General features: G+C 42.5%; 1 protein-coding gene across 50 annotated transcripts in view; it reads left to right on the top strand.

Annotated features, from left to right (window-relative positions):
- LOC119501887 (interferon-induced very large GTPase 1-like) overlaps positions 1–12,862 on the top strand; it is a 342,733-nt gene that overhangs the window by 209,736 nt on the left and 120,135 nt on the right. For 46 of the 50 annotated variants that reach the window (XM_037792613.1, XM_037792611.1, XM_037792610.1 and 43 more), the window contains 6 exons: positions 5,934–6,042; positions 6,170–6,301; positions 8,980–9,020; positions 10,408–10,519; positions 10,694–10,731; positions 12,557–12,685. In XM_037792613.1, the coding sequence (XP_037648541.1) occupies positions 5,934–6,042; positions 6,170–6,301; positions 8,980–9,020; positions 10,408–10,519; positions 10,694–10,731; positions 12,557–12,685 (561 nt within the window). Of the gene's footprint in view, positions 1–5,488; positions 5,530–5,933; positions 6,043–6,169; positions 6,302–8,979; positions 9,021–10,407; positions 10,520–10,693; positions 10,732–12,556; positions 12,686–12,862 lie in introns of all 50 variants that reach the window. The other 4 variants (XM_037792593.1, XM_037792585.1, XM_037792592.1 and 1 more) reach the window with 4 other exon arrangements.

Genomic DNA, 12,862 nt, shown 5'->3' with positions numbered 1-12,862 from the left:
ACAGACGTAGGCAAAGTTGTTGGTAACGTTCCGTTAAAGAGAGAAAAACCCACAATGGTCACTGAAATAACTTGAAACTGACAAAAGTAATAATAAATAAAAATTTACTGAAAATTAACTAATGAAAATCAGATATTGTTTTTGAATTGTGGTTCAACAGAATCATTTTAAAAAACAAACTAATGAAACTGGCCAGGACAAAAATGATGGTACCCCTAGAAAAGATGTAAAATAATGTGACCATAGGGACATATTAAACTAAGGTGTGTCCTGTAATTCGCATCACAGGTATCTTCAAACTTGTAATCAGTCAGTCTGCCTATTTAAAGGGTGAAAAGTAGTCACTGTGCTGTTTGGCATCATGGTGTGTACCACACTGAACATGGACCACAGAAAGCTAAGGAGAGAGTTGTCTCAGGAGATCAGAAAGAACATTATAGACCTTTATGTTAAAGGTAAAGGCTATAAGACCATCTCCAAGCAGCTTGATGTTCCTGTGACTACAGCTGCACATATTATTCAGAAGTTTAAGGTCCATGGGACTGTAGCCAACCTCCCTGGACGTGGCCGCAAGAGGAAAATTGATGACATATTGAAGAGACGGATAATACGAATGGTAACCAAAGAGCCCAGAACAACTTCCAAAGAGATTAGAGGTGAACTCCAAGGTCAAGGTACATCAGTGTCAGATCGCACCATCCGTCACTGTTTGAGCCAAAGTGGACTTAATGGAAGACAACCGAGGAGGACACCAAATCATAAAAAAGCGAGACTGGAATTTTCCAAAATGCATATTGACAAGCCACAAAGCTTCTGGGAGAATGTCCTTTGGACAGATGAGACAAAACTGGAGCTTTTTGGCAAGTCACATCAGCTCTATGTTCACAGACGCAAAAATGAAGCATCCAAAGAAAAGAACACTGTACCTAATGTGAAACATGGAGGAGGCTCGGTTATGTTATGGGGCTGCTTTGTTGCATCTGGCACAGGGTGTCTTGAATCTGTGCAGGGTGCAATGAAATCTCAAGACTATCAAGGCATTCTGGAGCGAAATGTGCTGCCCAGTGTCAGAAAGCTTGGTCTCAGTTGCAGGTCATGGGTCCTCAAACAGGATAATGACCCAAAACACATCTAAAAACACCCAAGAATGGCTAAGAACAAAACATTGGACTATTCTGAAGTGGCCTTCTATGAGCCCTGATCTAAATCCTATTGAACATCTGTGGAAGGAGCTGAAACATGCAGTCTGGAGAAGGCACCCTTCAAACCTGAGACAGCTGGAGCAGTTTGCTCACGAGGAGTGGGCCAACATACCTGTCAACAGGTGCAGAAGTCTCATTGAGAGTTACAGAAATCACTTGATTGCAGTGATTGCCTCAAAAGGTTGTGCAACAAAATATTAAGGTAATGTTACCATCATTTTTGTCTAGGCCAGTTTCATTAGTTTGTTTTTTTAAATGATTCTGCTGAACCATAATTCAAAAACAGTATCTGATTTTCATTAGTTAATTTTCAGTGAATTTTTATTTATTATTACTTTTGTCAGTTTCAAGTTATTTCAGTGACCATTGTGGGTTTTTCTCTCTTTAACGGAACGTTACCAACAACTTTGCCTACGTCTGTATATGGAGAGAGGAGAGAAAAAAAGTTAACAAAAAATAAATAAATGAAATAATAAAATAAAAAAAATAAGTAGTTAACTAAGGCTATTTAAAGAAAAGCATAGGGAAGGAAATAGCTAAATAAATAAATAAATGATTAATTAATTAATTCTAATTTTAGTTAGAATAATAAAGTTAACAGTTATAACAATGATAGAGTCATGGGGGGTACAGCCCCGTCCATCAGCAGCAAAGCACAACAGGGGCACCGTCAAGGACCTCCAGAGCAGGTCAGCAAATTGCATTTGTGCATATATTCATTTCCTATACATATGGTGAAATAAACATCAGAGATGCTTTGCTACAAGCAGAAACTGCAGGAGCAACTTAGGACATGGTGTTGCACGTCCTCCTCTAAATAACATTCATTGGTGGCAAGGTGGTCAGAGCATTCACATTGATGGGAACCCTTCTGCATCTTCAGCAGGTATCTCAGGGTCATAAGCGTTTCGCCCCTTAGCCTGTACGCTTCACCAGAGTGGGGCAGTGGAGACTACATTAGCCTTCACCTGCAGAAGGGTTCCAACTGCGGGCTCTTGTCAACCAGAGCCACCTTGAGCTACTCTCGGCTACTGTGGCTATTTCTCCAGTGGCTTTCTTCAGTTGTTTGGGTTCTAAACCAATCTTCTGTAAGAAGTAGCGCACTGATGTTGCTGGGAAACCGCGGCAGCCAACTTCGATGGGGAATAAGGCTGCATACCAACCTTTGACTAGGGCCTCATCAATCAAATCCTGGTACTTGGCCTTTTTCAGTTGGTGAGAAATGGGTAGCCTGTCCTCCCAGGGCACTGTGAGTTCGGCTACCAAGATGGTTTTTGTGCTCCTTGATAAAAGAATCATGTCCGGTCGGAGTGAGGTTACCGCCACCTCTTCTGGAAAGACGAGCCTCTTCTTGAGATCCACTTGTATCTCCCAGTCAGAAGCTCGATGCAAAATGGATGGCGGGTTCTTGGCAGTTGTTCTTGTCTTAGTAACCTTATCTCCTTCTCTTTGGAAACCGATGACTCCGGGTGGTGGTGGTGCCTGGTGTGTGTTGGCTTTAACCCTCTGTAGGTCTGTCCACTTTGCAATTTCTGTAAGGACCTTATCGTGCCTCCACCTGTAACGGCCTTCACCCAGAGCTTTAGGACATCCAGTCAAGATGTGATTCAGGGTACAGAGGGTTGCTCCACACTGCTTGCAGGATGGATCCTCTTCTTTGCCCCAGATCTTTAGGTTGTTTGGGGTTAGCAGGAGATCGGCCACAGCCCGCAGGAGGAAGGACAACTTGCCCTGGTCGGTACACCAGAGTTCTTTCCAGGACAGCGAACTCTCGAGTGCCTGGTCCCACTGCGTCCACCGTCCTTGGGAGGCAAGCCCTACCGCTTTTACGCGACGGTCTTCTTCTGCTGCCTCTCGGACCCTCTGCACCACAAGTCCTCTCCTGCCTTTGGCATTGGCCTTACTCCACGTCTTGGTGTTGTAGTTTCCAAGTCCTAACCGTCCTTGACAAACCACCCCAACGATTTCCTGATGTTTCCAGTATGCTTCAGCTTCCTTGACTACTTCCTGAGGTTTCCACTTCCTGCCACACTTGACGGTCTTGTTGGCGTGTCTGACTTTCTCATCCTCAGACAGTAGCAGTGTGCTGACTGCTCTTGCCTTGGTGGCTTTGAATTCTTCCACCACTGATGAGACTGGTAAGCGGAGCTTGGAGGTCTTGCTGTACAGGTTGACCGAGCTGAGAGTCGGGGGAACACCCAACCATTTACGCACAAATTTACTGCACAGTCTCTCCATTGCCTCCACTTGAGTCATGGGGAAGTCGTATAACAAGAATGGCCACTGTAGTCTGGGTATGATGCCATACTGGAAGCACCATACCTTAAACCTTCCAAGCAGCTGGTTGTTGTCAATTGCCTTGAGCCAGATGTTTAGTTGGGCTGTGGTGTCTTTAAGGTTGCCGCTGTCCTTCAGGGTGCTGTCATAGTTCTTTCCAAGGCATCGTATTCCTTGTTCTTGAATTGTTGGAATCTCGGACCCTTGAATACTGAAGATGTTTTTTGTCAGCTTCCCTTTCAGGATACTAAGGCTCCTAGATTTTTCTGGTTTGAAATGCATACGTGCCCATGTAGCCATCTTCTCCAGCGAACTTAGGATCCACCGTGTTCCCTGAATCGATGGAGTCATCACTGTAATATCGTCCATGAAGGCTCTGCAGGCCGGATGTCTTGTACCGTCGTCCGCTTTTGGTCCTCTACACTGCATTCCTCCTGCTTTGAGTAGTAAGTTCATGGCAGCCACAAACAGGACCACCGATATTGTGCATCCTGCCATGATGCCTTTCTCGAGCCTCTGCCATTTGGTGGTGAAATTTCCCACGGTGAACCTCATCTTCAGCGATTCCATGTGTGACATCACAAGCTTGGTAACTTCTGATGGTACATGGTAGTGCTCCAATGCAATTCGGATCAGCTGGTGAGGTACACTTGGGTAGGCTTTGGCGAGGTCTAGCCATACAACTGAAAGTGTGTTGTTGTTCCTTTTTGCTTCCTTGATGACCTGGCTGATCACAGATGTATGCTCCAAACATCCAGAGTACCCCGGGACTCCTCCTTTTTGGACACTTGTGTCAACATACTCATTAGTGAGTAGATAAGATGTTAGTCTTTTAGCGATGATTGACCAGAATATTTTCCCTTCAACGTCTAGTAGGGAGATCTCTCGAAACTGGTCTAGTCCTGGTGAGTTCAGCTCTTTAGGGACAAAGCAGCCCTCAGCGAGTGACCACAGCCATGGTTCTTGCTTCTTCTTCCAGAGTGTCCATAAAAGCTTTGATAGCCTCTTCAGTAGCTGCGGGCAGTTTTTGTAGATCTTGTAAGTCGTGCCTGACGGTCCTGGAGCCGCTCCCGCCCGAGCTTTTTCCACTCCTGCCCTTACTTCGTCAAGAGTGAAATCTGCCATGTTGAAAGGGGTGTGTGGCCTAAGTGTTGGCAGCTGGGAAGGACATTCCCCCAGTGGAATGTCTCTGTTCGGATCACCATGTGCTGCTGCCACACTATCCTCCACTTCTTCCTGAGAACATAACAGTCTTCCACTTTTAGGCTTTCCAAGGAGGTCAGCTGTGAACCGGAAGGGGTTGTTAAAAAAGGCTTTCCTCTGTCGACGCTTCTCATTCTGCTTTTTTCGGATTGACTCTGTCCTGCGAAGCTGGAGTAAATTAATATTAATATAATATATACACATACATTATTTTATTTGTATTTATTTATCTATTTATCTTGTTTTTTATATTTTCATTTTTTGACTGATTGGCCCAGCTTTGGGCCGCCCCCAGACCTTTATAGGAGAGGGCTGGCCCATTGTGGGCATTATCCCTAAAAAGAAAAACAGCTCCCAGACCAAAGGTAGGGGGCCTGTTTATTGGGGATGGACAGTCATGTGATTTGGATGTGAAAAGGAGGAATAAGTTGACCCAGCCTTCCTTCCCCCTGCCGCCCGCTCCAGAATGAACCGTCCTAGTACCCCGAGTGGAGACCCCGCCACCAGGGACCGGGCATGGCACAACTTCAACATCCTCGACATCCTCATGTGTCACAACTGCTGTCGCAAGTGCTGTCACAAGGATGACGACAGCACAAGAGTGGGAGGAGAGTCTGAAATCAAATCTGTATTATTATCTGCAACCAATGAGAAAGGTACCATTTTAAAGATATTTTTCATTGTAACAGATATTTACAGTAAAATTATATTTCATATTCAGCGGTGTAAATATAATAGGGAACTAACTAACTGTGTTAGTTTTTATTTTGATCCTACAATCTGCTTGTTGTTACATTACCCTGCAGGAGATGAGCTGGAGGAGAGTTCAGCTGAAACAGAGGTAAACGTGAGATATTTTGGACCTCAGTAGTCATTGTCATACAGAAGCATACCTTTTTTTTAATGCAACCTATTTTTCTGAAGTTATGTCAAAATGTACCACTAACACCTGAACCTTCAGCTGAAGATTGGAGCTGTTTGAATTGTTAGTTTAGACTTGAACAGAGTTTGACTCCATGAACCATCTGGTTGGACACATGGATGAGTTGAAAACAGTTGCAGCAGAGTTTAATTTCTTCTTACTAAACTACAAACCTGCTTGCATTTAGTTTGTACATATTGTTTTCTCTTCTATTTTTGGTTTTGTTGTACTCTGAATTGGTGTACCACTGTGTATTTTGATCATGTTCTTAATCACAATGGTTAGAACCTGGTTAACTAAATGTCATATAAAATTGCCTGTTTTATTAGTGTGGTCCAGTGAATAGTGACGAACACTCAGACAAGGATGACGACAGCACAAGAGTGGGAGGAGAGTTTGAAATCAAGTCTGTATTATCATCTGCAACCAATGAGAAAGGTAACATTTTAAAGATATTTTTCATTGTAACAGATATTTACAGTCAAATTATATTTCATATTCAATGGTGTCATTAAAATAGAGAACTAACTAACTGTGATATTTGTTGGCTTCGGCCCTTCAACAGGAGAGGCTGATGGAGTTAAAGAGCTCAGCAATGAAAGCAGCAGTAACATGAGTGAGCGGTCCATGGAGGAGAGTGATGCAGAGAAGGACACAAGTTCATCATCTCAGACCGTTTCAACAGTTACCAAAGAACGTGAGAATTACATTTTCTTTTATTGTTGTATTGCATTTCTGCAAAATCTGGATAATTATAATCAAAATAAAACACATATTATGTCTATTTGGTGCAGGGGTTCTCAACCAGTGGGCCGCAGCACACCGGTGTGCCGCAGAGCGCCATCTAGTGCCGCGGAGGCAGTGGTACAGTGGTTACACTGCGCATGTGTTACCCAATACAAGACCCGTGTCCGCCCGTGTCTCAGCCTCCTTCAATAGGCTTTGGTTTTGCAGCAGCTGGCATCTTACCTCCTTTAGGTTTTACCTGTTCACTTTGTTAAATAATAATAAAAAAATAATCTAGTACCACTGCCTCCGCGGCACTAGATGGCGCTCTGCGGCACACCGGTGTGCTGCGGCCCACTGGTTGAGAACCCCTGGTGTAGAGGACATACATCATGTTGAACAATGCACTTTTTAATGAACTCGGAAAAAAAGTTTGGAAATTTGTGTTTTGTGGATTATTTCTCTGTTTTTATGCTAATTGGCATTGCATTTTACATCGTTGGAAAGCCTGTTTATTTACTATCACAATGATGTCCAACTTGTAAGGATCATGCATTTGTGGGATGAGCAGCACAGCTGATTATGCGGGTAACGCCAAAGAAAAAATTGCCAAAATGCTCCATCAATGGTAAACAGTGTATTCTCTTGTTGGTACTGACTCTTGTTTTGAGTTGTTTGGTGGATTGGATGATTGAACTCTCTATCAGTAACAAGGAACAAACAAGACATATTGGCTATTATACACTTTATTCATTTAATACACCGTCAGGTGCCTCAGTAGCGGGTGGAAGATCTATACGCAGCCACAACAGCCTTGCACCTCCTCCTCATGCTGGTCACCAACCTGGTCACATGTTGCTGTGGGATGGCGTTCCATTCCTCAACCAGGATTCGTTGCAGGTCAGCCAGCATGGTTGTGTTGGTCACTCTAACACGTACAGCATGCCAAAGCTGATTCCACAAGTGTTGAATTGGGTTGAGGACTGGACTCTTGGCAGGCCGTTCCATTCTCTCTACTCCCACATTGTGAAGGTAGTCTGTGATAACCCTGGCTCTGTGGGTGCGAGCGTCGTCATCTTGGAGGATGAGCCTTGTTTTGCCAGTGACATCATTGAGGTAACACACAACCACGCTGGCTGACCTGCAATGAATCCTGGTTGAGGAATGGAACGCCATCCCACAGCAACGTGTGACCAGGTTGGTGACCAGCATGAGGAGGAGGTGCCAGGCTGTTGTGGCTGCGTATGGATCTTCCACCTCTACTGAGGCTCCTGACGGTGTATTAAATGAATAAAGTGTATAATAGCCAATATGTCTTGTTTGTTCCTTGTTACTGATAGAGAGTTCAATCATCCAATCCAACAAACAACTCAAAACAAGAGTCAGTACCAACAGGAGAATACACTGTTTACCATTGACGGAGCATTTTGGCAATTTTTTCTTGGGCGTTATTCACATAATCAACTGTGCTGCTCATCCCACAAATCGAGCGTAGCGTTAGTTCAGGCAGGCCATGATGTCAAGCTCTGCTCATGGCGATCAGCTGATAACAGCTGATCTTAAGCCAGCCCAATCAGCTGATGCATCAGCTGACGGATCAGCTGATTCCTCTCTATGCATTTATTGGTCAATTTCATACAGGGCGCCTTATTTAAGCTGCTTCAGCCGGCCTACCGTTGCTGCTTCCTCTACAAGCCGCTCGCAACCCACCTCCACCCCACCACCTCCTTTTAATACTGTTTCTAGGGCTGGGCGGTATGGCCTAGGATAATATCGAGATATTTTAGGCTATATCGCAATACACGATATATATCGCAATATTTTCAAATATCCTCTTAGCACTTCATAAATGCTCAATTTAACCCTTTGATGCATACAATCACACCAATATTATGATCTTGTAGTCCCTGCAGCATATGTCTGCATTAAAACCTTCTGTTGATATTCATTAGTGGTTCTTTGGAACAATTTTAATCTTTCATACAAAAAGGGTTGGAGACATTACATGACAATTTGTGTTCGATGTTCGCGATGTAGTCGTTTTCTGTACCGCGCGGGGGACAAGCCGCGATACATCGACTATATTCGATGTGTCGCCCACCCCTAACTGTTTATGACTTAATCAATGTCAATTCTGTTGTCATTGATGCCGGCTCTGTTCTGCACCCAGGGGGGTCTTTGCTGCTGCTCTCCCTGCCTTTGGCTTTCCATGTCTGAACATGGAAGGGCAAGGAGGAGTGCTCTCCTTGCCTCATGCTACCACGTAGGCTCGTGGATCCACGCATGCGCGTGGATGGGCAGAGAGGTCCCAGAACAGAGCCATACCGCCAAATATAATGTATATATTACTGCAAATGGAATAAGTGTCTTTGACTAAAGTGGTCCTGACTGAAATGCATTATCTTTACAAGATGGACATCATTGTGAAGGTAAATAAACAGGCTTTCCAACCATGTAAAATACAATGCCAATTAGCATTGTAACAACAGAAATAATCGACCAAACACAGATTTCCAAACTTTTTTTTCCGAGTTTATATACAAAGAAACTTTGCAGATAAATCTTCTAAACATGGAATGGTTAACTGACCCGAAACTTTTTATTTTATGCTTGATCCTACAATCTGCTTGTTGTTACATTACCCTGCAGGAGACGAGCTGGAGGAGAGTGCAGCTGAAACAGAGATAAAGGTGAGATATTTTGGTCCTCAGTAGTCATTGTCATACAGCAGTGTCTTTTTTAATGATGCCTATTTTTTCTGAAGTTGTGTCAAAATTTACCACTAACACCTGAACCTTCAGCTGAAGATTGGAGCTGTTTGAATTGTAGTTTAGACTTGAACAGAGTTTGACTCCATGAACCATCTGGTAGGACACATGGATGAGTTGAAAACAGTTGCAGCAGAGTTTAATTTCTTCTTACTATACTACAAACCTGCTTGCATTTAGTTTGTACATATTGTTTTCTCTTCTATTTTTGGTTTTGTTGTCTCTGAATTGGTGTACCACTGTGTATTTTTGATCATGTTCTTAATCACAATGGTTAGAACCTGGTTAACTAAATGACATATAAAATCGCCTGTTTTATTAGTGTGGTCCAGTGAATAGTGCCGAACACTCAGTCAAGGATGACGACAGCACAAGAGTGGGAGGAGAGTCTGAAATCAAATCTGTATTATCGTCTGCAACCAATGAGCGAGGTACCATTTTAAAGATCATTTTCATTGTAACAGATATTTACAGTAAAATTATATTTCATATTCAATGGTGTCAATAAAATAGGGAACTAACTAACTGGCTTTGACCCTTCAACAGGAGAGGCTGATGGAGTTAAAGAGCTCAGCAATGAAAGCAGCAGTAACATGAGTGAGCGGTCCATGGAGGAGAGTGATGCAGAGAAGGACACAAGTTCATCATCTCAGACCGTTTCAACAGTTACCAAAGAACGTGAGAATTACATTTTCATTTATTGTTTTATTGCATTTCTGCAAAATCTGGATAATTATAATCAAAATAAAACACATATTATGTCTATTTGGTGTAGAGGACATACATCATGTTGAACAATGCACTTTTTAATATATACAAAGAAACTATGCAGATAAATCTTATAAACTTGGAATGGTTAACTGACCTGAAACTTTTTATTTTATGTTTGATACCATTATCTGCTTGTTGTTACATTACCCTGCAGGAGACGAGCTGGAGGAGAGTTCAGCTGAAACGGAGGTAAAGGTGAGATATTTTGGTCTTCAGTAGTCATTGTCATACAGCAGTGTCTTTTTAAATGATGCCTATTTTTGAGGTCAAGTTTTAGCTGAAGATTGGAGCTGTTTGCATTGTCAGTTTAGACTTGAATAGAGTTTGACTCCATGAAACATCTGGTAGGACACATGGATGAGTTGAAAATACTTGCAGAAGAGCTTACCTTCTTCTCACTAAAATATTACCCTGCTTGCATTTAGTGCATACTGTTCACCATTGCTCTCTGAATTGGTCTACTATTGTGTGTTGTTGATCTTCTCTCATGGTTCGAACCTGATTAACTGATGTTAAATGAAATTATTTGTTTTCTTAGTGTGATCCAGTGAATGAACCTGATGATGTTGCACACTCAAAGAATGATGACAACACAACAATAGGAGGAGAATCTGAAATCAAGCCTGTACAATCTGCAACCACTGAGAAAGGTAATGTTTTAATGAATACTACAATAACAGGAAAAAAATCAAGAATAGAGCTAATTCAGTTTATGACATTAAACATTTCTTACACTGAACATTATTAATAGAAAAGAAAAATATATTGGTTTACAAGTACATTGATCTGACCCTCTTGTAATACAGTTCATTATTCTACTGCAGGTACCTTAGATATGGATACGAGGGGAAACAAGGATAAGGTAAGAAACTCAAAATTAAATTTTTGCATGAGATATTTATGACTAGTTACTACACAGCTGTGTTAAATACTTGATTCTGATTGGTCAATCATGGTGTTCTGCGGTCTGTAATTTCTTTATAACAGACCGTTACTATGTATATCAGACCGTTGCTATGGGCACAGTTCTGATGTCGGACTCTGGCAGACCGTGTTTGTGTCAAAATATTGATTTCTTAAGTAAGTAGCCATGTAATAAGCGGGATAGAGCAAGCAGGTTATTGTTGTGAAAGAATCCCCTTCAAAGCGTACTCGCTGTTAATTATACCTTTCTTACTTTATATCCCATTGTGTGACATTTTCTACGTACAATACATTTTATTTTAGGGCTGTCAAAGTTAACGCGATCAAAATGTGTAAGCACTAATTAGTTTTAACGCCACAAATTTTGTTAATGCATTAACGCAACTTTAGATTTTTAGGTTGTAGCTAGAGTGAAAATACTGGCATCATATGAAACTAGAACCTAAGGTATCCATTAGTAGCAACCATGTCGTAGTAGCAAATTTTGGTGAGGAAAAACTGTCATGGTCATTTTCAAAGGGGTTCCTTGACCTCTGACCTCAAGATATGTGAATGAAAATGGGTTCTATGGGTACCCATGAGTCTCCCCTTTACAGACATGCCCACTTTATGATAATCACATGCAGTTTGGGGCAAGTCATAGTCAAGTCAGCACACTGACACACTGACAGCTGTTGCCTGTTGGGCTGCAGTTTGCCATGTTATGATTTTTTATGCTAAATGCAGTACCTGTGAGGGTTTCTGGACAATATTTGTCATTGTTTTGTGTTGTTAATTTATTTCTAATAATGAATATATACATACATTTGCATAAAGCAAGCATATTTGCTCCCTCCCATGTTAACAAGAGTATTAAATAATTGACAAATCTCCCTTGAAGGGACTGTTTGTAACTTCTTACACGTATAAATCAATCCGGGTCGGTGTCCTATGCGCGCTCGCGTGTGGCTACGCTGTTCAGACAAGACTCCAACACAAACTACACGGAAGCACCAAAACTGCAAAGTTATATCTAGTGAAGCCCGTCTTGCAAAACAGTGTTGGCCGCGGTCGGAGGACGCGGGGGAGACCATAGCTTTGGTCTCCAGGGCCGGAGTCTCTGCTGTACTCTGCTCCTCTGCTTGTCTTCCCTCACACACCGGGCTTGTTCTCGCTCTTTCGCTCCACTCACGTGCATGTGCGCAAACTACACACTGCAGAAGAGTTAGTTTAGCTCTGAGAATATCTAGTGAATGTACAGTGGACGTTTGTGCAGAAATAACTGCTGCAGCTCCTCCAGACCAACAGAGGTTTCCCGTGTCTTGTGAAGTGACGGGGCTCCGCAGAGAGAAACGTTATCATCTCCGATCAAAACTCCGGTGTCTCCCCTGTTCCTTCTGACCGCGGTCGGGAGGCTGAAGCAGAAAAAGCCAACACTAGGATCAGCACTGATTCATGGAGAGACCTTCGTCTGGTCAGCTAACATTACTGCCAAGCAGGTGAAATATAGAGTGATATTGTGGTTTTAGCTGACGTGTGTCGCCTCACTGTTTTGAGCGATGCTCGTTCATGTCTATGTAGAGCGAGCACAAGCGCGAGCAACAGGATGCTGAATTTCGTTGACTTAACGGCCACAGGTGTCGCTGTTAACAAGCAATTCTGATTCTTACAAACAGTCCCTAAGGTGCATTTTGAACAAATAAATGTGCGATTAATTTGCAATTAATTACGATTAAATATTTTAGTCGATTGACAGTCCTAAATGTTTATTTACTTATTTACAGCAGTCAGTGGAGATTTCTGAAGAGATCAACAGGAAGAAACAATATCAAAGAGAAGCTAAAACACTGCTTGGCAGACTTCACCTTCAAGACAAACAACAACAGAAGTTGTCACCAGCAGATTTTCTTAAAGTAGGTCCACCTGTGAAACAGGACCATGACACATCTGAGAAAGATCTCGCTCTTACTTTTCTTCAGAGGTTGATGATGTTAGACTACAGAGCCAGATATATTCCTGTAAAACAAGACAGTCCTGAGGTGAGCCATTCAAAGCTTGATGCAGAGTCTGACACTGTTGAGACAGAAGAC

Source organism: Sebastes umbrosus, chromosome 14 (assembly GCF_015220745.1).
Source record: "Sebastes umbrosus isolate fSebUmb1 chromosome 14, fSebUmb1.pri, whole genome shotgun sequence".
Classification (NCBI taxonomy): Eukaryota; Metazoa; Chordata; class Actinopteri; order Perciformes; family Sebastidae; genus Sebastes; species Sebastes umbrosus.
Note: the sequence above shows the minus strand (reverse complement) of the source record. Positions and strands in the feature narration are given on the sequence as shown.